The sequence below is a fragment of the Colossoma macropomum genome, unplaced genomic scaffold (assembly GCF_904425465.1).
Source record: "Colossoma macropomum unplaced genomic scaffold, Colossoma_macropomum, whole genome shotgun sequence".
NCBI lineage: Eukaryota > Metazoa > Chordata > Actinopteri > Characiformes > Serrasalmidae > Colossoma > Colossoma macropomum.
In genome coordinates, this window is record NW_023494795.1 from 1,305,217 (window position 1) to 1,331,694 (window position 26,478).

The 26,478-nt window shown below is 42.9% G+C and overlaps 1 protein-coding gene across 2 annotated transcripts in view; it reads left to right on the forward strand.

Annotated features, from left to right (window-relative positions):
• Window positions 1–26,478, forward strand: part of itsn2a (intersectin 2a) — an 85,891-nt gene that overhangs the window by 22,423 nt on the left and 36,990 nt on the right. For both annotated transcript variants that reach the window (XM_036581123.1, XM_036581124.1), the window contains exons 3-12: window positions 11,065–11,157; window positions 12,396–12,459; window positions 14,818–14,981; window positions 15,397–15,630; window positions 16,641–16,701; window positions 18,905–19,047; window positions 19,914–19,977; window positions 21,523–21,660; window positions 22,251–22,345; window positions 22,879–23,174. In XM_036581123.1, coding sequence (XP_036437016.1) covers window positions 11,065–11,157; window positions 12,396–12,459; window positions 14,818–14,981; window positions 15,397–15,630; window positions 16,641–16,701; window positions 18,905–19,047; window positions 19,914–19,977; window positions 21,523–21,660; window positions 22,251–22,345; window positions 22,879–23,174 — 1,352 coding nt within the window. The remainder of the gene's footprint in view (window positions 1–11,064; window positions 11,158–12,395; window positions 12,460–14,817; window positions 14,982–15,396; window positions 15,631–16,640; window positions 16,702–18,904; window positions 19,048–19,913; window positions 19,978–21,522; window positions 21,661–22,250; window positions 22,346–22,878; window positions 23,175–26,478) is intronic.

The following is a 26,478-nucleotide window of genomic DNA, read 5'->3' on the forward strand; positions in this document are numbered from 1 at the left end:
TAGTTGTGATAGTGTTGGTCACTTAAACAGCACATGGGGGATCGGCTGCTTCTGACTGGTCTGACTCCAGTTTACCAGCTGTGTGTTACTGGGTTAAATTTCCACACTTATAACATATTGCAGCTCTTGTGTTTTGAAAACTGCACTCTTACATTGTGATTTCAATATAAAACAATTGATCTTTCAGCTCTACATACTGACCTCTGACCTCTGTGGTCCTCACCAAACACCTACATTCTGACATGGACAGTTGACTAGATAGTACAACATTATAGAACAGTGCAAATGAGGAGAACATTCTAGAAGAGTATGAATGAGGAGAACATTCTAGCAGAGTATGAATGAGGAGAACACTCTAGAATAGTGTGAATGGGAAGAACATTCTAGAACACTATGATTGAGGAAAACATTCAAAAACACTATGATTGAGTAGAACATTCTAGAACACTATGAATTAGGTGAACAGTCTAGAACAATGTAAAAAGAGTGGGCATACTAGAACAGTGTGAGTGGAGTGAACATTCTAGAACTGTGTGCATTGCCAACAATCCAGAACTGTAGATGTGAGGGAGTATTCTAGAACAGTGTGAATGGAGAGAGCATTCTAAAACAGTTTGAGTAAAGAGAACATTTTTAAACTATGAATGGGGAGAAAATCTAGAACAGTGTGAATGGGGAGAACTGACCTCTGACCTCTACAGTCCTCACCAAATTCTAATGTGGACAGTTGACTAGATAATAAAACATAGAACAGTGTGAACGGGGAGAACAATCTAGAACAATGTTAAAAGAGTGGACATTGTAGAACACTGTAAGTGTAGTGAACATTCTAGAACAGTGTGAGTGTAGTGAACATTCTAGAACAGTGTGAGTGGAGTGAACATTCTAGAAGAGTGTGCATTGTCAGCATTCCAGAACAGTGTGAATGGGAAGAACATTCTAGAACAGTGTGAATGGGAAGAACATTCTAGAATAGTGTGAATGAGGGAGAACATTTTAGAACAGTGAATGGGGAGGATATTCTAGAACAGTGTGAATGAGGGAGAACATTCTAGAAAAGTGAATGGGGAGAATATTCTAGAACAGTGTGAATGAGGGAGAACATTTTAGAACAGTGAATGGGGAGAATATTCTAGAACAGTGTGAATGGGGCAGAACATTCTAGAATAGTAAGAATTTTCTAGCACAGTGAGAATGGTGGAGAACTTTCTAAAACAGTGTGAATGGGGAGAACGTTCTAGAACAGTGAGGATAGGGGAAAACATTCTAGAATAGTGAGAATTTTCTAGAACAATGTGAATGATGGGGAACATTCTAGAACAGTGTGAATGTCGGAGAACATTCTAGAACAGTATGAATGAACTTTCCACGCAACGTCTCCACCTGTTTCAATGAGCTACGGGTGAAGACTAATTAAACTACGTGTAAGAGGAGGTGTTTCTGAGTCATTAGGAGAACCTAAGAGGGTTAACAGGTCGAGTAATGAGCTAATTAGATGAATCAGGTTGTGTTAGATGAACACCTGACACAGTCGCTGTAAACCAGGTTCAGTTTAATGTGCTGTGAATGCAGCAAAAATGCTGACTCTGGTCTTTCCACTGTTTGCTAATTGCAGGTGCCAACACTGCAGCTTTACCTAATATGTTGTAGATCTGTTTGTGGAACCATAGCCAAGCAGGTGGTCCTTCTAATCTAATCTAACACACCTAATTCAACTCATCAGCTAATTACCACCCCGTCAAAGAGCCGGCTGAACGGGGATGAGGTTCCTCTGGCACTGGGACGTGTACCCTCTTTCTGCGATGCTGTACGGATGTGAAGAGCAGACGCAGAAAGAGGGCCTTTATGTAGAGCGTAGTTGCCAAAACATTACTTTGAGGAATGTTATTTGAACGTTAGTGTCTCGGGGGAAGAAGAACGTCAGCAGCCGGCTGTGCCGCACTGAGATCCAAAATACTGTCAGTCTTCGGGAAAGGAAAACACTCCAATGTCTGAGCCTTTCTGTGAGAGCTAGTGTGCATCTTTTGGCACAACATTGATGCTGGACTGAGATAAGAAATGAAAACAAACAAAAAAAGGACTAATGTTTAAGTTTCGAGTAAGTAGGTATTAGAGAATTCACAGGTTAGAGGTTTTAACCCCACTGCAGAGAGCACGGATGTTTTGATGTGAGGGTGGAGTAACGTTCTTCAGAATCTGTGAGGGCTAGGCTTAAACCAACATTAGTCAGGTCAGCGTAATACCACTGTAATGCCACAGTTAGGCCACCATTAGGCCAGCACACTCAGTTGCAAAACAACAAATGGACACAAAGAAGCTTTATACAAATCCAGGTCCAAGACCATAATGAGTGGCAAGGGAAAACTTTATATACATGATAATATAAAAATTAGAGCAATGTTAGGCCACTGCTTATCTGACATTAGGTTACCTGTATGGCAGCGTTAGGCCACTGCTTATCTGACATTAGGTCACCTGTATGGCAGCGTTAGGCCACTGCTTATCTGACATTAGGTCACCTGTATGGCAGCGTTAGGCCACTGCTTATCTGACATTAGGTCACCTGTATGGCAGCGTTAGGCCACTGCTTATCTGACATTAGGTCACCTGTATGGCAGCGTTAGGCCACTGCTTATCTGACATTAGGTCACCTGTATGGCAGCGTTAGGCCACTGCTTATCTGACATTAGGTCACCTGTATGGCAGCGTTAGGCCACTGCTTATCTGACATTAGGTCACCTGTATGGCAGCGTTAGGCCACTGCTAATCTGACATTAGGTCACCTGTATGGCAGCGTTAGGCCACTGCTAATCTGACATTAGGTCACCTGTATGGCAGCATTAGGCCACTGCTAATCTGACATTAGGTCACCTGTATGGCAGCGTTAGGCCACTGCTAATCTGACATTAGGTCAGTGTTACGGCAGCGTTTGGTCACTGCTTATCTGACATTAGGTCAGTGTTATGGCAGCGTTTGGCCACTGCTTATCTGACATTAGGTCACCTGTATGACAGCGTTAGGCCACTGCTTATCTGACGTTAGGTCACCTGTATGACAGCGTTAGGCCACTGCTACTCTGACATTAGGTCAGTGTTACAGCAGCGTTTGGTCACTGCTTATCTGACATTAGGTCAGTGTTATGGCAGTGTTTGGTCACTGCTTATCTGACATTAGGCCAGTGTTGTGGTAGTGGTAGGTCATTGCTTATCTGACATTAGGCCAGTGTTATTAGAGTGTTAGGCCACTGCTTATCTGGCATTAGATCACCTGTATGGCAGTGTTAGGCCACTGCTTATCTGATGTTAGGTCATTGCTATTACAGTGTTAGGCCACTGCTTATCTAGCATTAGGTCGCATGGCAGAGTTAGGCCACTGCTTATCTGACATTAGGTCAATGTTATGGCAGTGTTAAACCTCTACTAGCCTAACATCAGGTCAACCTTATGGCAGTGTTCGGCCACTGCTTATGTGACGTTAGGTCAGCAATATTGCAGTATTTGGCTACTGCTAGTCTGACTTAAGGTCAGAGCTGTGGCAGTGTTATGCTTCTACTAGCCTAACATTAGGTCAACGTTATGGCAGTGTTAGACTACTACTAGGCTGACATCAGGCCAACATTAGGCAAGCAATAGGCCAGTACTAGGCTGACATCAGGCCAACAGTAGGCAAGTGTTGGACTATTACTAGGCAGACATCAGGCCAACAATAGGCAAGCATTAGGCCACTACAAGGCTGACATCAGGCCAACATTAAGCAGGCATTAGGCTACTACTAGGCTGACAACAGTCTAACATTAAGCAGGCATTAGGCTACTACTAAGCTATGTCAGCATTATGTCTGTGTTAGGCGACTAGTTGGCTGACATTAGGCCAGCATAATGACAGTATTAGACTACTACTAGTGTGACATTAGGTCAGTGTTGTGGCTGTATTAGACTACTACTAGTGTGACATTAGGTCAGTGTTGTGGCTGTATTAGACTACTACTAGGCTGACATCAGGCCAACATTAGGCAAGTGTTGGACTACTACTAGGTTGACATCAGGCCAACATAAGGCAAGCATTAGGCCAGTACAAGGCTGACATCAGGCCAACAGTAGGCAAGTGTTGGACTACTACTAGGCTGACATCAGGCCAACATTAGGCAAGCATTAGGCCACTACTAGGCTGACATCAGGCCAACATTAGGCAAGCATTAGGCCGGTACAAGGCTGACATCATGCCAACAGTAGGCAAGCAAAAGCCACTACAAGGCTGACATCACGCCAACATTAGGGAAGCATTAGTCCACTACTATGCTGAGATCAGGCCAACATTAGGCAAGTGTTGGACTACTACTAGGCTGACATCAGGCCAACATTAGGCAAGCATTAGGCCAGTACTAGGCTGACATCACGCCAACATTAGGCAAGTGTTGGACTATTACTAGTCTGAGATCAGGCCAACATTAGGCAAGTGTTGGACTATTACTAGGCTGACATCAGGCCAACAGTAGGCAAGCAATAGGATACTACTAGGCTGACATCAGGCCAACATTAGGCAGGGATTAGACTACTACATGGCTGACAGCAAGTAGATAATGGCAGGCATTAGGCAACTACTAGGCTGACTTCAGGCCGGCATTCGCCGACTACTAGGCTGTTATGCTAGCATTATGTTAGTTTTAGGCCACTACTAGGCTGACATTTTGCCAGCATCATACCAGTGTTAGGCCAGTGTTATGCCAGAATTAGGCCACTACTAGGCTGACATTAGGCCAGTGTTTCTCTGCTCTTCTACAGCAGAGATTGTGTTATATCCCAGTGGATCTCTTTGGCACAGACGCAGCCTGGTTCCCACAGCGATACACTCCGTTGCCATGGTGTCATTGTTGAGGGACCTGATTCCGGAACCCAATCTCACTCAACAATGCAGAGGGGAGGTTTTTTTTTTTTTTCCTGTTCTAAACTTAAACTGTACACATTCTTTCTTCTCTCTTGTTCAAGTTTAATTTCTATTCCATAAAATATGGCTAATTAACAAAAAGCTTGTCCAGGGATGAAAAAGTGTCAAATGTTCTTGTTTTTTGGATAAGAGAGAGAAGCATGCTGTTTAATTTTTGCCAAGAAAAGCCTCACATGAGTCCATATTCTAGCACTTAATTAATCATGACGACCTCTTTCTGCATCACAGTCCTGCTGACGAGGGCAAAAACGTGAGCCGAGAGAGATTGAAACAGGTGGTAAAGGACTGTTTGTGTGTGTGCATTTCTCTAGCTCTGCTTATCACTGTGTCTTGCATGTGTAACACGCCACGGTGTTCTAGTTCACTGTGAGATAAAAGATTGCTCTGAGTGTAGAAAGCCTCAGCAGAACACAGTCAGTTTTCTAAAATGTATCACCAGCTAAGCCACAATAGCATCTCTAATTTATTATTCATTTAGTCCAATAGCACGTATATTTTCTTGTTAAAAATCAGGATTATTGATTATCCCCCCCAAGACACAGAGTCTATCTATTTTCTCTATTGTGTGCTAATAGCGCCCCCTTTCTCAAGAAATCCCATACTGCCACACATGCTGTAAACGAGTGAGTTCCGAAGCCATTTGCTGTACACTGGGGCTGTCAGTACTACTTGATTTGATATTATATGAATATACTACTGAATAATAATATATATATTAAAACTGACATTCTTGATGAATCAGCTTAGGGATTGGTTTGCAAGTTTAATGATTAACAGGGTGTCCGAATGTTCATCAGACTGCTTTTAGTGTGCATCACTGAAAGAGAGGAAACCCGCACCAGCAGGATCTCACAAATGTGCATATATTTGTCGTTAAATGTAGTTAAATGTCTGCTGTTATACATTGCATGTATATGATCTCTTGGTTAATCAACAAAATTATTGATAGATTTTCTCGACTAATATAATTGATAACGACAGTCCTACTTTACATATTACAAAAAAGAGATTTGTCCACTGGGAACCCCCAGCATGGATGCCATTGAACTTATTTGCATATTGCATCAGCAAGGCTGAAATGTTACTGATTGGTTGTTGCTCATGGCAACACTACTTGAATCCTGCTACATACCAAACTAGAACGAACTGTTCTAGAACGTTCTCCATCGATTCACACTGTTCTAGAATGGTTCCCCCATTCTCACTGTTACTAGGATATTCTCTTAATTCACACTATTTTAGAATGTTTCCATATTCACACTGTTCTAGAATGTTCTCCTCATTCACACTGTTCTAGAATGTTCTCCTCATTCATACTGTTCTAGAATGTTCTCCTCATTCACACTGTTCTAGAATGATCAGTTCTAGAATGTCTACTCCATCCACACTGTGGTAGAATGTTCACTCTATTCACACTGTTCTAGTGTTCCCGCCAATCACACTGTTCTAGAATGTTTTCCTCATTCAGTCTTTTCTAGAATGCACGCTGTTCTATCGTTCCTCCATTCACACTGTTCTCCCCATGCACAGTTCCAGAATGTCCATTCTAGAATGTTTTCCTCATTCACACTGTTTTACAGTGTTCCATTCTAGAATGTTCTGTTTTAAAATGTTTTATTCTAGAATGTTCTCCTCATTCACACTGTTTTAGACCTTCCATTCTATGTTCACTCTGTTCACACTGTTCTAGAATGTTCTCCCCATGCACTCTGTTTTAGAATGTTCCATTCTAGAATGTTCTGTTTTAGAATGTTCCGTTCTACAATGTTCTCCTCATTCACACTGTTTTAGACATTCTGTTCTACGATCACTCTATTCACATTGTTCTAGAATGTTGTCCCCTTTTACACAGTTTAAGAACATTGTTCTAGTGCATTCTCCTCATGCACACTGTTCTAGAATGTTCTCTGTCCATTCACACTGTTCCAAAATGTTCTGCACATTCACACTGTTCTAGAACGTCCATTCCATTCATGCTGTTCTAGAATGTTTCCCAAGCATTCACACTGTTCTAGAATGTTTCCCATCCATTCACACTGTTCTAGAATGCCCACTCCTTTCATGTTGTTCTAGAATGTTCTCCATCCATTCACATTGTTCTAGAGCACGCTGATTTTTGCTGTGTTCTTTAGTTAACCGGCATAAAATCAAACATTATGAACAAATGTCATGACAATTAACAGCAAAGGTAACATGACAGTGTTATATTATCAGCCATAATCTGTGATTATAGCTCCTGAAGGCATATGAAACCTGCTGTTACATGCTTATCACATGATTGTGTCAGTGTTATGTAGCAGGGTTCAAGTTCAGGTGTTAACCTGCTCTGGTTCGGAGGCTCTGATTGGCCGCTGTCTCTGTGTGCCGTGTGTTTTTGCTCTCAGCTCTGAAGGTTGCTGCAGTTTAAAATGTAAACTCCAGAGGTTACGGCTATCTCTGGTGTGAGAGAGGTCTGTGGCTGTGTTGTTGCTCATGCTGGTCCTCTGGAGGAGCTTTGAAGGGCTTTAGGAGTGGATGTTTGGGTTAGCTGTGTGTGAGTGAGAGAGATGTTTGGATTAGATGTTACCACCAGGAAGTGCCACTGGGCTCACAGTGGTATTTCCTGTTTCTTTTGAATACATAAACACGGTTGACGTTTGAGGTCCTCACACAAGACCTATGAAATTAGGCACACACACACACACAGCGTGATTTTAGGCTGGCGATAATGGGGGCAGGTCCCCACCACTTTGGAAATGCTCAGCTTTGTCCCCATCACTTTAAATTTGAGTTTGAGATCACATTGTAACATGAAAGAATGACGCAGACGCTCACGGGGAAAAGTAGAATGAGAGGCTTTACTGATAAAAACACAACCCAAAATCGAAGTCAGTAAACAGGCATAGGTCAGATCCGAAAAGGGGTGAGGCAAAAGGCAAGTCAAAAACAGGGCAAAATGTCAGAACCAGATATGAACGCTCAGCAGCTCTAGAGACCGAAGCAACACCTCGCAAAGAACTTATCCTACAAGCCCAGGCTTTACACTAAACTGATCAGTGAACTGCAGGTGGACATGATCAGTACTCAGGAGAGCTAGAGCGCTGATTGGAGCACGAGAGTGAGGCAGGAGTCACGTGATCCCCCAGGGGGTTCTGGGAGATGGAGTCCAATAAGACCTCAGAGCCGAAGGGAGTCGTGACACACATCGTGTGGTAACAACAACTGAAATGTGACCAGAATTTTCCCATTTGTTGTGGAAACTGGATCATAATTTGGTTTTATTTCTTATGGGACCCATCAAACCTGCCTGCTGACGACTAATAATAATAATAATAATAATAATAATGATATAATAATAATAATAATAAAAGAGATGCTAATGAGCGGCCACGACTTTGTAAGGCATGGGAATGAGATAATTAAGTCGTGACCACGACTTAGTAAGGCGTGGAAAAGAGATTGTGTCTTACTAAGTCATGGCCACTCATTAGGGTCTCGTGCCCACGCCTTACTAAGTTATGGCCACGACTTAATTATCTTGTTCCCACGCCTTACTAAGTCGTGGCCACGCATTATTTTTATTTATTAAGGTTGTCACCAGCAGGGCTTCGTAGAAGTAAACTTTCTCAGTAATCATGCAACGTTTCTCACTTTTTCTTCTTCTTCTTCTTCTTTATTTAGAGCAGGTATTAGACTAGAGGCCATTAGAGAGAGTGAGCGAGAGAGAGAGAGACTGAGAGAAAGGGAGAGTGGTAATGGGAGAGAGAGAGAGAGGGTGAGAGAGAGGAAGAGTGATAATGGAGAGAGAGGGTAGAGAGAGAGTGAGCGAGTGAGTGAGTGAGAGAGAGGGAGAGTGATAATGGGAGAGAGAGAGGGAGAGACAGAGAGTGAGAGAGATAATGGACGAGAGATATATAATGGGAGACAGAGAGAGAGGCTGAATATGAAGGTATTTGATTTGTCCATTAAATGTGAGTCTACAGGTCGATGGAAATCTAAAAGCCAGCCTCTTGTTTTCCAGCTCAAGCCTCTGTCCCTCAGGCCGACCCACCTAATTCCCCCCACCCCCCCTCAGGATTGCGATGTAATGGAATACAAGCATTGGGAATATGTAGTCAAAATACAGTAATTAAGTATTAATTTATATAATAAATCAAGTCTGGATTCAGTCATATATATGGCTGTAATCAGAAGAAAACCTCGTATCTCCAATATGGTAACTTTACAGGAGAAGGAAAAAACCTACTTTACGTTTAATGTAAGTCAATGGAACCAGACTTTACGGTCAAATTTGTGAGATCTCATTACTGGGATATGGCGAATTGTTGGCTTAGGTCATGAAAGAGCAGTGGAAGTATGGGAGCGCTGGTGGACTGAGGCAGGCGGTAAGTGTCAAACTAAGCCATCCGTGGCCGGGAGTCCAAGAGGCCTCGCTTTGGGTGGGTAGGATGGCCCCCCTTCTTCCCCCCCTCAGTGCGATGCTAGTCAGTGCAGGCGTCTGTTAGCTGACGTAACAGATCTGGAGGTCGGCGCTTTCCTCCGAGCGCATTCGTCTGTCCAGTGACGAAAAGTTCAAAAAGATTTCAAACTGAAGATGAGAAGTTTGTCTTCATTTTTGAATTAATTTGAATAATTACGTGTTTCAGGAACCATAATAACAGAACAATTACATGAACAAAACTGCCAACCAGTAACAGCAAGAAACGGCATAAAATAAATCAATTACTTTTAGCTGTGTATTGTAATGGAATGTGTTACTGAGTACAATCTATTCAGTATTTAGCCATCAGTACTTCAAAGTATTTCTTAAAGTATTTTTCCAGCCTTGTTTGTTCTTCACTGAAGTGTTTTTTTGCGTACAATAAATCAGAAGCACTACGCTTTACTGCTGTGATTGAGTTCAGTTACAGTATTTCAGAGGAGCTTACGTCCATAAACTGCAGCCTCATTACTCAGTTATTAATCTTTAGAATTATTATTCAGTAACTGCTACCAATTATTTAGTATCTACTATAAATTAGTCAGTAACTACTATGAGTTAGTGTCTACACATTTTACAGTAACTCCCATGACTTATCCAGTAACTGTTATGAATTATTTGGTAAGTACTATGAATTATTCAGTAACTGTTATGAGTTCTTCAGTATCTGCTCTATGTTTTGTTTTCATAACTGATCAGTAGCTTTACGCTTTACTGCTGTGATCGAGTTCATTTACAGTTCACTGTACTGTATACAGCACCTTGTGTTTTACAGTAACTACTACGATGTGTGCAGTAACCGGTATACATTTTATAGGAACTACAGTGAAGCATGACTCAGACCCAGATTAAGCCTAAACCAGGACTAAAGGGGATTTTTAGTGAAACTGCACTGACCCTGCAGTTTAGTCCCAGAACAGTGTAGTGTTAATGGTAGCTGTGGTAGCCTGTACATGAGGTCAGACATGACATGTTAGACTGGTGTAGAGAGGAGTCCAGTAAACAGAGAGTGTCAGTGGAAATGTTAGCGCTTTATGATGAGTAATCATTATTATACCTTAGTGTTGTCTTCTCTCTATTTCTCTCTCTCTCTCTCTCTCTCTTACTTTGTCTCTCGCTCTCACTCTCTCCCTTTCTGTCTTTTTCCCTCTCTCCCCCTCTCTTTCCCTCTCTCTGTCTCTCTCTTTCCCTCTTCCCCCTCTCTCTTTTTCCCTCTCTTTCTTTCACTCCCTCTCTCTTTCCCTCTTTCTCTCTCTCCCCCTGTCTCTCTTTCTTCCTCTCTCTCTGTGTCTCTCTATTTCCCTCTCTTTTTTCTGTCTCTTTCCCTCTCTCTGTCTCTCTATCTCCCCATCTCTCTCTCTATTTCCTGCTTTCGCTTTCTCTCTCTTTCCCCCTCTCTTTCTATCTCTCCCTGTCCCTCTCTCTCTCTCTTTCTGTCTCTGTCTCTCCCTCTCATTGTCTCTCTTTCCCTCTCTCTCTCTTTCTTTTTTCCCTCTCTCTTTCTTGGGTGGGTGGATGGATGAATGAATGGATGAATGCATGGATGGATGGATGGATATATATTTGGATGGATGAACACAGATGAATGCATAAATGAATAAGTAGACAGATGTGATAGGGTGTGTGTAAAAGACTCTCTCTCTCTCTCTCTCTCTCTCTCAGGTGGGTTTAATATTTGGGCTATAACCCCTGAAGAGAGAGGGAAACATGATAAACAGTTTGACTCTCTCTCTCCCACGCTGGGATACGTGTCAGGTAAGTGTACACACACCCACACACACACACACACACACACACACACACACACACCCAGCAGCCCTGCAGTGGGTGGAAGTTAAATCCGGGTCAAAAGCAAACACTCTGCTGTGTGAAGTGTAGAAACACTGACGTCTTTATCTCAGTCAGAACTCAGACTACAGTCTGAATCACAGACACACATGAACACAAATCCACTGTCTTCCTAAAAGCCTGTAGACCTGCTGCTCCAGCGTTTCTCCTGAAAAGCACAGCATTGTGCATTTTTATCACCATTTATATGATCCTGAAGCTTAATGTATGGTGGCATAAAGTGTGATGTCATAACAGCTTATGTTGCATGCTTGTTTTTGCTATGTAGTCTAGTTAGTCATCATGACATTAAAAGCATACCTGTTTGATTTGTGACAGTTAATAGTAACATCACACTGTTACATTAATAATGATAAGTTCAGTTTATATAGTGCCTTTCTCAAACCCAAGGACACTTTACAAAAGGATCAGAAAATAACAAAATACATAAACAACAAGAAATCAAACAGAACACACACACACACACACACACACACACACACACACACCCCACACACACACACTCAAAACTCTACATTTCCAACAGTTAGCGAGGGAGGATTACAATGACCACAGTATAGAGTCACTTAGTTAGTCTGAAAAGAGTCCTTAGCCGCGGGGAAAGTCTCACTCTATAACTATGGTGTGCCACACAGGCAGCCGCCCTAGGAAACCTCGAAGGCCGAAAATGTCCTTCATTTTCCTGCAGCCACCAGTCCAGACAGCCTCATAGCTGCAGTGCAGTGTCACCCAGCAGCTGGCCCAGACAGCCATGTAGCTGCGATGTAGCAGTGCTTAGGCAGCTGGCCCAAGAGGCCTCCTGCATGAGGAGCCGAACACTACCGATCCAGGCAGCCCCACAGCTGCAGCGTCAATCAGGTCCTTGGTCCAGGCAGCCTTGTAGCCGCAATACAGCGTCACTCAAGCAGCCGCAAACTCCTCAGCCAACAGGGAAACATCACAACATACACACAAACAGTGGTGACCTTACAGTAACTGAATTCACTTATTAGAAGGGCTGTCTGGAAACTTTTGGACATACAGTGTAAGTTTGTGTCCTGTTTTTACTTTGGTGCTGACTGTTTGTGTGTGTGTGTGTGTGTGTGTGTGTATGTGTATGTGTGTGTGTGTGTGTGTGTGTGTGTATGTGTGTGTGTCCTGTGTAGGAGATCAAGCGCGCAAGTTTTTCCTGCAGTCTGGCCTTCCTGCGTCAGTGCTTGCTGAGATCTGGTAAGACACCTTTAAGACACAGAACAGAAGAGTCAATGTGTTAATGTGTTATTGCACCACAGCTGTGATTCGCCCAGGCAGAGCTGAAGGTGAGCACAGTGGATCAGCACAGCAGCTCTGCAGAATGAAGAAAGAAGGAAAGCAAAGGAGCCAGACAGCGTAGTAAACGTGCTTCAATATGAGTAATTACTTCCGCCCAAAATTTGACACTTCAACACTTTACAGTCAGAGCCATAAAGCTAAAGCGGCATCAGGTCAATATTTTCTTTTGTTCCAGTCCGTCTGTAAACGTTTCACAGCCCAGCTTATTTGTTGAATTGTATTCTGTTCATTTCTGACGAATTCCAGTTTAGTTATTCTCTTTTACAGCTCCCCCGTCTCTCTCTCTCTCTCTCTCCCTCCCTCTCTCTCTCTCTCTCTCCCTCTCTCTCTCTCTCTCTCTCTCTCTCTCTCTCTCCCCTTCTCTCCTGCTCTCTCTCTTATCTCTCTCTCTCTCTCTTTTCATCTTCCTCTCTCCCTCTCTCTCCCCCCCTTTCTCTTTTCCTCTCCCCCCCTCTCTTTCTCTTTTCTTCTCACTCTCTCTCTCTCTTTTCCTGTCTCTCTCTCTCTCTCTCTGTCTTTGTCTCTCTCTCTGTCTTTCTCTCTCTCTCTCTCTCTCTCCCTCTCCCTCTCTCTCTCTCTCTCTCTCCCTCTCTCTCTCCCTCCCTCTCTCCTGCTCTCTCACTATCTCCCGCTCTCTCTTTTCATCTTCCTCTCTCCCTCTCTCTCTCTCTCTCTCTCTCTCTCTCTTTCTCTTTTCCTCTCTCTCTCTCTCCCCCCCCCCACCTCTCTCTCTCTCTCTCTCTCTGTCTCTGTGTCCCTCTGGTTGATTCTGTAAACATGTCGTTCTTGTTGTCGCCATATTTAGCTCACTGTTCCTGTTTCTCTGAAACTGTTTGTACAACACAAACACCGAATGTGTAATTAAAGTGGCAAATTCCACAAACACTCTACTGTGTTCACTCTGCTGCAGATCGACTGGTTAAGATGAATTATATTTCAGCAGTGTGTGTGACTGCGTTTGTGGTACTGTCAGTGATGTGGGAAGTGGGGGTCCTGAGGGGCTGCAGGAGCCCCAGATTTCTGGATTGTTTAGCTGCAACTGCTAAAAATAATAATAAAAAACAACAGACCATTAAACAGCATATTAAAGACCTACGTGTATTTTTATATAAGGCTTTATTCATATGTTGTCAAACTTTGCAAAGTTGTCAAATAGCTGTTGGCTATTTCTTTATTCTTGTAGCTGCCAAATATTGTTTTTTAAAGCTAACAAAATCAACCAGCACAATAATGTCTCATATAAAATATTTTTATTTTCTAATATTCTATCAAGTATTATCTTGAATATTCTGTGAGAATAAGGAGAGTTCAAGATATGTGTTTCACTTTAATCATTTATTTATTTTCATTATTATCATTATTGTTTCATTATCATCATTATTATTATTATTTATTACTACAAAGTAATGGAGAAACATCACAGATAAAGTTATTGTCAAACAAGTCATACGAAGAACATAAAATGATATTCTACCCAATCTGGCAACCCATACCCGTATAATTACCAAACAGTAAAACACAAAAAACAGACGAAAAGACACAATAAAAGACAAATTCCCCAAATAAACAAACAAAAAAAGGCCCGGTTGAAGTCTGGCAACTCTACATATCAACATCTGATTGGCTGCTACTCAGCTAATTTGCATAAATTAGCAGTCTGATGTGTCAGCAGCAGCAGTCTGATGTGTCAGTGTGTATTACAGTCTCTCGTCACATTACAGCACATTGTTACACATTCTGTTTCATGTAAAATATCCACAGAAACTTTTAAAAAGTCATATAATTTTGCATAATGTTACTGTATATGTCAGCTACACACTACCCAAAATTCCAGCAACCCCTCCTTAAAGCACCTTCCCGTGTCCCTGAATGCTGCTGAGTGTGAAGCGTGTGTGTGAGTGTGGGGTGGAGCTGTTTTTGGCTCTGGCTACTGGAATGGGCCGGTGGTGGTGATGGTGATGTGGATAGGTTGGGTGGAGGTTTCTTAATGTTTCTCAACCTCTTCCTCATCCGCGGTTTACGGGCCGGCGTAAACTTCACTGCATGTCCTCGAATAGGATGCAGAACGATTCCCACAGGAAGCAGAATTAAAGCCTTGCGCTTCTGTCAAAATGAAACGGATTACAGCGCAAACCAGTGTTTGTTATTGTTCTGCTTTTGTGTTCTGGGTGAGTGCCAGTGAAGAACTTCTTTCCCTGAAGAAGGTTTCTCCTTCCTGTTCTCCCTCTCCCTCTCTCCGATCTCCCCATCTCCCAGGGCGTTGGCCGACATGGGCAGGGACGGAAAGATGGACAGATTAGAGTTCTCCATTGCCATGAAGCTGATTAAGCTGCAGCTGCAGGGTCAGCCGCTGCCCTCCTCTCTGCCCGTCATCATGAAGCAGACGCCCGCCCCTGCGATGACCTCATCAGCACGCTTCGGTGAGGACTGAGTGTGTAGTCATCTGATCTAACCAGCTGATATGTACTGTATATAAACTATGGACTGTTGTGTATAAATTATAGATTTTAGGCAGCACCATATTCTCAAATATACACTAGGTAAATTGAGATATGCTGTAAATATACTAATATATACTGTATATGTGTAAATAATGTAAATATATACTATATACTGTAGTCTTCAGGCAGTGTATGCTGTATATACACTGATATATACTTCAAGTGGCTGTATGAAGTGCTGTAAAAGGTCTCCTAAGGCCAATTTGTTGGCAAAAAGTGTGTCATAAATTCCTGAAATGTATGAATATATATATATATATATATATTATATATATATATATATATATATATATAAAGAATGTATGATTTAGAAAGAATTTTGTTGGGTTCGCAGGTATGGGGTCAATGCCTAACCTGTCGGTCATGCCATCGATGCCAATGCTCACGCCCATGCCTCTCGGCTCCTCTGTGACCTCCATGACCTCCGTGACCTCTATGACCTCTTTGACCTCTATGCCAGCTGTGCCCCCCATGCTGCCCGGAGCACTGCCCATGCCACTGATCCCCGACCCCCTCAGCATGCCAGCTTTACCCAACGGCACTGCTACACTTCTCACACCAACACCAGGTAACATATGTATTATATACTGTATAACATCGCTGTATATATATATATCAGCTCCACTCACCATATATGAGCACTGTTTAGTTCTACAGTTACAGATGTTTCTCTGTATATTTTGTTAGCCCCCTTTCACCGTGTTCTTCAATGGTCAGGACCCCCACAGGACCCTCACAGAGCAGGTATTATTTGGGTGGTGGATCATTCTCAGCACTGCAGTAACACTGACGTGGTGGTGGTGTGTTAGTGTGTGTTGTGCTGGTACGAGTGGATCAGACACAGCAGTGCTGCTGGAGTTTTTAAACACTGTGTCCACTCACTGTCCACTCTATTAGACACTCCGACCTTGTCGGTCCATCTTGTAGATGTAAAGTCAGAGACGATAGCTCATCTGCTGCTGCACGGTTTGTGTTGGTCATCCTCCAGTCCTTCATCAGTGGTCACAAGACACTGCCCACAGGACGCTGTTGGCTGGATATTTTTGGTTGGTGGACTATTCTCAGTCCAGCAGTGACACTGAGGTGTTTAAAAACTCGAGCACTTGTTACTCACTGCTCACTGCAGTGCTGAGAATGACCCACCACCCAAATAGTACCTGCTCTGTGAGGGTCCATGGGAAGTCCTGACCACTGAAGAACAGGGTAAAAGGGGCTAACTGTATATAGTGTATAGGTAACAATAACATGTGCCATATGTATTATATATTTGCAAGTATCTGTATAATCACAGCAACTCCTTTTGCAGAACTAAGTTCAGCAATGCATTTAGGGAAATGTAGTGTTTAGCAGGCCTGTCTATGTGAGGCTATTAGCCATAGTATGTGATTCCACTCACATAATGATTAAACAGCTGTGCTGTAACTACAAAGCATATCAGTGTTTAGCGTGTTTATCAGTAGCTCTCGGTCTCTGCTGCCTGAAAAAAGTAAACTTGTGTGTATGTCTAAGTGTGTGTGTGTGTCTCTCTCTCTCTCTGTCTCTCTCTCTCTGTCTCTCTCTCTCTCTCTCTCTCTCCAGCTGTCCCTCTCTCTACAGGCCTGAGTAAATCTCACTCACTCTTGGACCTGGCTTCCAGCAGGTAAAACAAACCAGACGAAATTCTTCCAGTATATACACTCATCTGTCATTCTGTTTATGCGACCAAGTGTTCACATTCATACTGAAGTGTGCTGCTTTAAAGTGATAGTTCAACAAAATAAGTGAATTTACATGCACTGAATCCCGCACCCCCCTACCCTTTCCCCAAATGTAGTTGATCAGCCAAGACATCTTTGCCGTCTGAAGTTTTCTTGTTTAGTTTTGCAGTGTAGCTACAAGGCTAATGTTGCTAACAGAATGGGCTGCATGTCTGGGTATGGCTCCAGTTTTTTTCATAGCAATACTGATTACTGATACCTCGACTTCAGAACCAAGGAGCAATACTTTAATACTTTAAATACATGTATACTGTGCAAATATCTTAGACCCCGTTATCTTAGGTAACCATTTACATTATCTTAGGTAACCATATTTGGGTGGTGGATCATTCTCAGCACTGCAGTAACACTGACGTGGTGGTGGTGTGTTAGTGTGTGTTGCGCTGGTCTGAGTGGATCAGACACAGCAGTGCTGCTGGAGTTTTTAAACACCTCAGTGTCACTGCTGGACTGAGAATAGTCCACCAACCAAAAATATCCAGCCAACAGCGTCCTGTGGGCAGCGTCCTGTGACCACTGATGAAGGACTGGAGGATGACCAACACAGACTGTGCAGCAGCAGATGAGCTATCGTCTCTCACTCTACAAATCCAAGGTGGACTGACAATGTAGGAGTGTCTAATAGAGTGGACAGTGAGTGGACACAGTGTTTAAAGCTCCAGCAGCACTGCTGTGTCTGATCCACTCAGACCAGCGCAACACACACTAACACACCACCACGTCAGTGTTACTGCAGTGCTGAGAATGATCCACCACCCAAATAGGACCTGCTCTATTCATGTATATCTGTGTTAAAGCGTGTCATTCTGTACAGCTGCCTTGTGTTAATAGGTCAGGTGATTCAGTCTGAATAGTGATCGTAGTGATAGTTGCTGTAAGCTGAACCGGTTCTCAGACAGTGTAGGGTAAATAAAACTGCGTGTGTGTATAGGTGTGTGTGCAGTAGTGCATGTTGACTGGGCTTCGTCAGAAAACACTGCTGTTACATAAGCAAACACACACGTACAGTTCCTGCGGCAGTATTGTTAAGAGTAGCGCTGCCTCCGCTTCTGAACATGCTAATGCAATTCCTCAACTCCAGTGACCTCAGTGCCCTCCAACAGTGGACTTCTAATATGCCTGATTTGTACTGTGCGTGTGGGCATATGTATACATAGTTGTATTGGCAACAAGTTTTGGCACCCCTGGTCTGATGACATGCTTTGTTGGTTTTCTATGTAAATAAATTAACACCGCACTGCAGGGGAGTCGAACTCCACCACTAAAAGGGCCATATTAAAAATTAAAAATGTGGTTTTATTTCATTTTTACTTAACATTTCGCCATGACCTGAATTGTTTATTCAAAATATGCCAAATTGCCACAGCAAAATAGGCACTGAAAACGTATTGAAAAATAATGCTAAATAAAAATAAACTGTTTTAGGTAGTTTTTTTAAAACTGCCTGTTTGCTTGAACTGGACACCAGGCATCTTTTCCTTTTGTGTAACTGCTGGCCCATAGATTGTTGTTGGGGGAAGGAGGTCAGAACGCACACTATGTTGCAGTGCATGCTGGGGACTGTAGTGCATCTCAGGGTGAAACGGGCTGATAAGAATGGAAAATTAAAATAATTTTGCAGGCCGAATAGAACTGAGTCACAGGCCTGACTTGGCCCGTGGACCTTGTGTTTGACAGATGGGCCCTACAGGGAACACACTTAAATGTGCCATTTATCTGCAGATTTTTGAGCACGGGTTCCACTGAGTTTAACATATTGGAAAACATAACACGTTAAATATAAACTTTTTTACAGTTTTTCCCCCCAATATGTTAAATTCTGCAAACAAACAGTAAAGATGCATTACAATGTGCAGTAGTGTGTTCTCTGTAGAGGACGCAATAACTTACTTTCACTCAACAAAGCATGCTATTAGACCAGGGGTGCCCAAACTTTTGCATACAACTGCATTGCAACTGTAAATGATAAATTTATGTGATTACAGTGTTGGGATTTCTGATTAGTGGAGCGTGGCTGGGGTTTTGCTCAGTGTATGCATGTTTATTCATGATGTATGCTTTTTGATTCCCTATTGGCTGCCTCAGCTCTAATTCCTCCTCCACCACCTCCCTGGCGAGTAACTCCCCAAAGACCGGAGCGTCTGATTGGGCGGTGCCTCAGTCGTCCCGCCTCAAATACCGCCAGCAGTTCAACAGCCTGGACAAACTGATGAGCGGATACCTGTCAGGTGTGTGTCTGTATTTCACTCTTAAAAAAGATGGTTCTACAAGGGTTCTTTATTAAAGAAAATGGTTCTATATAGAACAGTGTAGACTCAAAGAACCATTTGCATGCTTGCATGGTGAAGTGGTTCTTCAGATTGATGGAGAATGTGTTGTATATGTTCTGTATGGCACCAAAAAGGATTCTTCTATTGTTACAAGCTTGACAGTGTAACAATAGCAGAACCATTTTGGTGCTATATAGAACATATACAATACATTCTCCATCAATCTGAAGACACATTGAACTTTTTAAGTGTGCAAATGGTTCTTTGGGTGTTCATGGTTCTGCATAGAGCCATTGTCTTTACTAAAGAACCCTTGAAGAACCATCATTTTTAAGAGCGTGTTCATTTGTGTTTGTTTATATGGGACCCCTAGGCAAAAAATGGGCCAAGCCCAAAATACTAATGGTTTCATTTTCAGTAAAACAGCCAATAAATACATTTATTCATTTTTCTCGTCAGGAAAAAATATATATGAAATATATATTTAACAGAAAATTACAACAGCTAAATATAATATCAAAGTTTTTAGTATTTAGCGTGTCCACTTTTTTTTTTTTTCATTACACATTTATTCTTTTAAAGACATTTTCTTTCTGTTTTCCAAACAAATCTGCAGGGATGAACCTGTAAAGTTCAGTCTTAGAGGTTGGTTGCACACTGTGTCCAGTCCCCTCACAAGTAACTGTACTTAAAACTTGCACTTCATGGCTGTTTTGATGGGAAATTAAATAAATGAAGGATGGTCTCTGACTTTCGTGGTGTAAGAGAGAGATGTATTTAATAGCTGCACATAATTATGTTTGTGTGTGTCTTTATATTTGTAGGTCCTCAGGTCAGAAATGCCCTAACTGCCTCTAACCTTACCCAGACTCAGCTGGCCACCATATGGTGAGTGCTCATAACAGTGACTAAACAAATACACGTTTTAAAAGCATATTCCAGCATTTTTCAGCCTAATCTTTGTCTGCCGCATCTGTAGTGGACCACAAAAGAGTGTTTAAAAATATCGGCTAACACTTAGCATGTTACACCAGTTTTAACCAGCAGGGGGCGGCTGTTTTTTTTCTTATCTTCCCCCTGCCGTTCAGGGACTAGGAGAAAAAAAATAATGGGGACTGTGTGGGGACAATTAGCATGCTATACCATCTCTGACCAGCAGGGGACGGCTATTTATCTTTTCTTCCCCTTACCGTAGCTAATTGTTAGCGAGTTAGCTCCCTAGTTTTTCACCTGGGGCACGTTCAATGTCATAACATTGTGCAGAACTTTGCTACGTTTTTCTGGTTGAATTATACGTTTTGTCGAAACAGTGCGAAACAGTGCGAAATGGACTTTGAGGTACGTTTTCTCGCGTTTGATGATTGTGTCCGTGGTGTTACCCAATCAGCAGCGACGTGTATGTAAACCCCACCATATGAAAAAGGCAGCGGACGTAATTCTTTCTAATAAAGTCCTTTACAAATGCGGCTGCTGCAGCTTGATGTACGCAGCTACTGAAGACATTGGAAGATGTTTGTCGTAAATATTTTATTTTAAAGTTTTTTTTAATAGAATACACTAGAAGGACACCAAGAATGGCCTTCACAGTTGCCATAGTTGCAACACTTGCGTAACACAACCAAGTGTTCATTGTAACACCGTTTTATATAAATGCTTCATTACATTTTAAGGGTAAGGGGGAATAAATTAGCCACCCCTGCTGGTCAGAGCTGGTATAGCATTTTATCTGTTAGCCACTTTTTAGGCATTTTTTTAATCTGGTCCACAGCCACCCCTCTTGGTTAAAGCTGGTGTAACATGCTAAGTGTTAGCCAAATATTTTCATGATACACGATACATATCACAATATTGTGACAGACCAAATGCACTATTTGTGCCGCATTTGAAAACTGCTATCCAAAACTATGAATACAATGATTTTAATTTAACATTTTACACACTGTACTGCACTAAATCTGATTAAAGAGGACTAACTATGCCCTCTTTGTAGCGAAACCTGCAGTTAATCAGTGTTATTTAGGTACTGATGATGTTCACATCATGCTCAGAAATGCATATTGTTTATCACGATAACAAAAGATACGACAACAATGATAAAATATTATCACATTGCCCACTTCCACTCCTAATGCTGCTAATGAAATGTGATTAGACCGGATAAATCTGGATAAAAAAGCATACTGTGCCCCTGCTCCCCAAAATATCTGTTCACAGCCCCGGAGATTAGGGTGAAAAACGCTGGAGTATTCCTTTAACATGTCTTATTTTTTCAAATGCTGGACTACAGGCGGGTCGGCCTCAAAGTACAGACAACACATGCTGTGTGTTTGTGTGTAGACCTGTTGTCAGTGTGTACTTTATCACTGTGTGCACATGTTTGTGTGTGTATGTACGTGTTTGTATGTGTGCACATATGTCTGTTACTGTCACTAGGACTTTAGCGGATGTGGATCGTGATGGTCAGTTGCGAGCAGAAGAGTTTATTCTGGCTATGCATCTGGTGGACATGGCCAAAACTGGCCACCCCTTACCCCTCACCCTTCCTGCTGATCTAGTGCCACCGTCTTTCAGGTAATGGGTTGGAACACACAGACACACACATACAGGCACTCCACTTACTGGCCACTTTATTAGAAACACCTAACTTATTCTTCCTCTCAGTGGCCACTTTATTAGAAATGCCTACCTTGTACTTCCACTAACTGGCCGCTTTATTAGAAACAACTACCTTGTAATTTCACTGGCTGGCCACTTTATTAGAAACACCTACATTTTATTTCCACTTACATGGCCACTTTATTGGAAACCCCTACCTTGTACTTCCACTCACTGGCCACTTTACTAGAAACCCCTACCTTGTACTTCCACTCACTGGCCGCTTTATTAGAAACACCTACCCTTTATTTTCACTCACTGGCCACTTTACTAGAAACCCCTACCTTGTACTTCCACACACTGGCCACTTTACTAGAAACCCCTACCTTGTACTTCCATTTACTGGCCACTTTACTAGAAACCCCTACCTTGTACTTTTGCCTACTGTCCAGTGTGAGTGTTATATATAGATGTAGACAAGTATTATGCAAACTATAAGAAGTGGACATGTTTCAGTTCTGATTTCTTAATATTATTTTGTTGTTTTTATGTGTGTACATGTATAGAACAGGGAAGTCATGTGACCTGCTGAATGGCTCCGTTCCTGTTATCAACACTGACCTCATTGAACCAGAACTTCCACAGAAGAGCAAGAGTAACGGTACACACACACACACACACACACACACACACACACACACACACAGACATGTAAACACACCAGTTCAACACATACACTTAACCTCTATGGGATCCCAGTAGTATGTTAGCGCTAAGCTAACTGCAAATCACAGGAACATTTTTGGCCATTCTAGATTAAGCAAGATATAGTTGAAGCTGTTCTCTTTTTTAGTCTAAGGCCGCTTTGTTGGCCTGCCCACACACACCCAGTCATTACTCTCACATAACGAATGTGGGACATGTCCTAATAGAACCTCGTCCATTTTGCAAGCTATCGCTGATCTGTACATAGACATGGCCCTGTTCTGTGACATTACAGATAACCTGTTTAGTGGGGGGTGGGCTGTAAAATGTGTCAGGTTAGCGTGTATTTCATTTTAATACCATTTAACATCTAGCATTTTTAAACAAGTACCACGTTTTCAGGTATGGCTGAAACAGATTTAATAAAACCTGGCAAATTTAAAATGTATTAAGTAGAAATACAGCATCTGATTTAATTCTCTCTCTCAGTGTCTTTTGAGGATAAACTGAAGGAGAATTTCCAGAGGGGCAACTTGGAGCTAGAGAAACGACGGCTGGCTCTACAGGAGGAGCAGCGGAGGGAGGAGGAACGCAGGAGAGAGGAGGAGAGGAGAGAAGAGGAAAGGAGACGGCAGAAAGAGAGGGAGGAGCAGGAGCGGAGAGAGAGGGAGGCGCGGGAGCTGGCGCTGCGCAGGCAGAGAGAGGAGGAGCAGCGGATGGAGAGGCAGAGAGAGATGGAGAGACGGAGGGAAGAGGAGAGACTGAAAGAACTGGAGCGGCAAGAGGTACATTTACCACGTAAAAGTGCGCAAACACTGTTCACAAGTTTGGAATCACTGCTTCAAATACAATAAAACCAGTTTGATTCTGGACAGATCTAGAAAATGATGCTAATATGCTAGTCCTGTCAAAAACTATAGCAACTGCCTCACTACATCCAAGAAACCACCTGGGATACCATAACAACTGCCTAGCAACATCCTAGCAGCCACATTAGATGCTGTAGCAGCCACCTAGCAACACCCTAGCAACTTCCAGAGATATGGTAGCAAAGACACAGCAACACCCTAGAAACCACCATGGACACCATAGCAACCTCAAAACACCAATGCCTTGGCAGCCACCAAAGATACCATAGCAACTGGTTTATAACACCCTAGCAACAACCTGGGATACTATAGTTACCACCCTAGCAACCACCTGGGATACTATAGTTACCACCCTAGCACCCACCTGGATTACTATAGTTACCACCTAGAAACACCATAGCAACCACCATGAACACCACAGCAACTGCCTAGCAACATTCTAGCGACCACCTGCGACACCATAGCAACCTCATAACACCAATGCCTTGGTGGCCACCAAAGATACCATAGCAGCTGCCTAGCAACACCCTAGCAACCACCTGGGATACTAAAGTTACCACTCTAGCAACCACCTGGATTACTATAGTTACCACCTAGAAACACCCTAGCAACCACCATGAACACCACAGCAACTGCCTAGCAACATTCTAGCAGCCACATTAGATGCTGTAGCAACCACCTAGCAACACCCTAGCAACTTCCAGAGATATGGTAGCAAAGACACAGCAACACCCTAGAAACCACCATGGACACCATAGCAACCTCAAAACACCAATGCCTTGGCAGCCACCAAAGATACCATAGCAACTGGTTTATAACACCCTAGCAACAACCTGGGATACTATAGTTACCACCCTAGCAACCACCTGGGATACTATAGTTACCACCCTAGCAACCACCTGGATTACTATAGTTACCACCTAGAAACACCATAGCAACCACCATGAACACCACAGCAACTGCCTAGCAACATTCTAGCGACCACCTGCGACACCATAGCAACCTCATAACACCAATGCCTTGGTGGCCACCAAAGATACCATAGCAGCTGCCTAGCAACACCCTAGCAACCACCTGGGATACTAAAGTTACCACTCTAGCAACCACCTGGATTACTATAGTTACCACCTAGAAACACCCTAGCAACCACCATGAACACCACAGCAACTGCCTAGCAACATTCTAGCAGCCACATTAGATGCTGTAGCAACCACCTAGCAACACCCTAGCAACTTCCAGAGATATGGTAGCAAAGACACAGCAACACCCTAGAAACCACCATGGACACCATAGCAACCTCAAAACACCAATGCCTTGGCAGCCACCAAAGATACCATAGCAACTGGTTTATAACACCCTAGCAACAACCTGGGATACTATAGTTACCACCCTAGCAACCACCTGGGATACTATAGTTACCACCCTAGCAACCACCTGGATTACTATAGTTACCACCTAGAAACACCATAGCAACCACCATGAACACCACAGCAACTGCCTAGCAACATTCTAGCGACCACCTGCGACACCATAGCAATCACATAGCAACACCTAAGGAACCACTATGGACACCATAGCAACCTCATAACACCAATGCCTTGGCAGCCACCAAAGATACCATAGCAACTAGTTTGTAACACCCTAGAAACCACCTGGGATACTATAGTTACCACTCTAGCAACCACCTGGATTACTATAGTTACCACCTAGAAACACCATAGCAACTACCATGAACACCACAGCAACTGCCTAGCAACACCCTAGCAACCACCTGCGATACCATAGCAACCACATAGCAACACCCTAGAAACCACCATGGACACCACAGCAACCTCATAACACCAATGCCTTGGTGGCCACCAAAGATACCATAGCAGCTGCCTAGCAACACCCTAGCAACCACCTGGGATACTAAAGTTACCACTCTAGCAACCACCTGGATTACTATAGTTACCACCTAGAAACACCCTAGCAACCACCATGAACACCACAGCAACTGCCTAGCAACACCGTAGCAAACACCTGGGATACCATAGAAACTACCTAGCAACCACCTGGATTACTATAGTTATCACCTAGAAACACCCTAGTAAAGACCATAAAGAAAAGCATAGCCACCACCCAGCAACACCCTAGCAACCACCTGGGATACTATAGTTACCACCTAGAAACACCTTAGCAACCACCATGAACACCATAGCAACTGCCTGGCAACATGCTAGTAACCACCTAGAATAACAGCAATCACCCTAGCAACCACCTGTGTCAGGCATCATGCAGAATACTCATAACCATTTCATGTAATAACTTTCTGGAGCTTTTAGAGGCATTAAACTCTTCAGGTATCTGGTTCCAACCGCTCTGATTGAATGAGGCCCAGTCCCATTTCTTATTTTCACCCCTACCCCTCATTTTCGAATCTCACCTTGTCCCTTGGAACTGATTTACAAGGGGAAGTGGTTGAAATGTTATCCTCAAGTAAAAAGAGCATCACTTCATTAACAGCTACTAGCGCTGCTCTGTAGGCGACCCTGCCAGTCTGCAGTGACAGCAGAGGAGGGTGAAAGTTCAGCTCCTCACTGCTGGGCTTTAGTTACATTTAGGGTATCATATGCCTTCAAAGCGGGGGGGCAATTATTTATTATCACCCACCCCTAATTTTTCAGTGATATGAAGCTGAAGTCAGATATTCACCAGCTTCTGGTTTGAATTTCCCTCTTCCACCTTAAATGGAGCAGCAGTTACATTCTGGCGCTTCAGGCGTCAGAACTGCTGGACTATTTAAGGTGGAACGGGAAAGTTAGCTAGTTAGCCACTGAGACATCAGCATACTACGAGGGGTTTTTGATGCTCGTTATGAAGAAAAGGACCATAATACACTGAAACGACATTAAACTAAGATAATACAGTGGTTATCGTAATTTTTAACTGAGAAAATTCTCACAATTGTGGGTTTCTTTGGTCTCTTGTTCAGCCATCTTGCCAGTTTTTCTTTTTTTCTCATAGCACTCTGTTTGGAGTGAGTCTCTAAAGCCTCCGTTTGGAGGGTCACGTAGCCCCAATACTTCTCTCTACCCCTTTATCTCAACAGAAATCAGACACAGACACCTTACCCCTAGACGTGAACACGCAAAACAGAGGGGTAGGGCTAAGTGGTGGGGATGAGGGGTGAAGTGGGATTGGGCCTTTGATTACATCCACAGAAATAAAAAAATCTCAT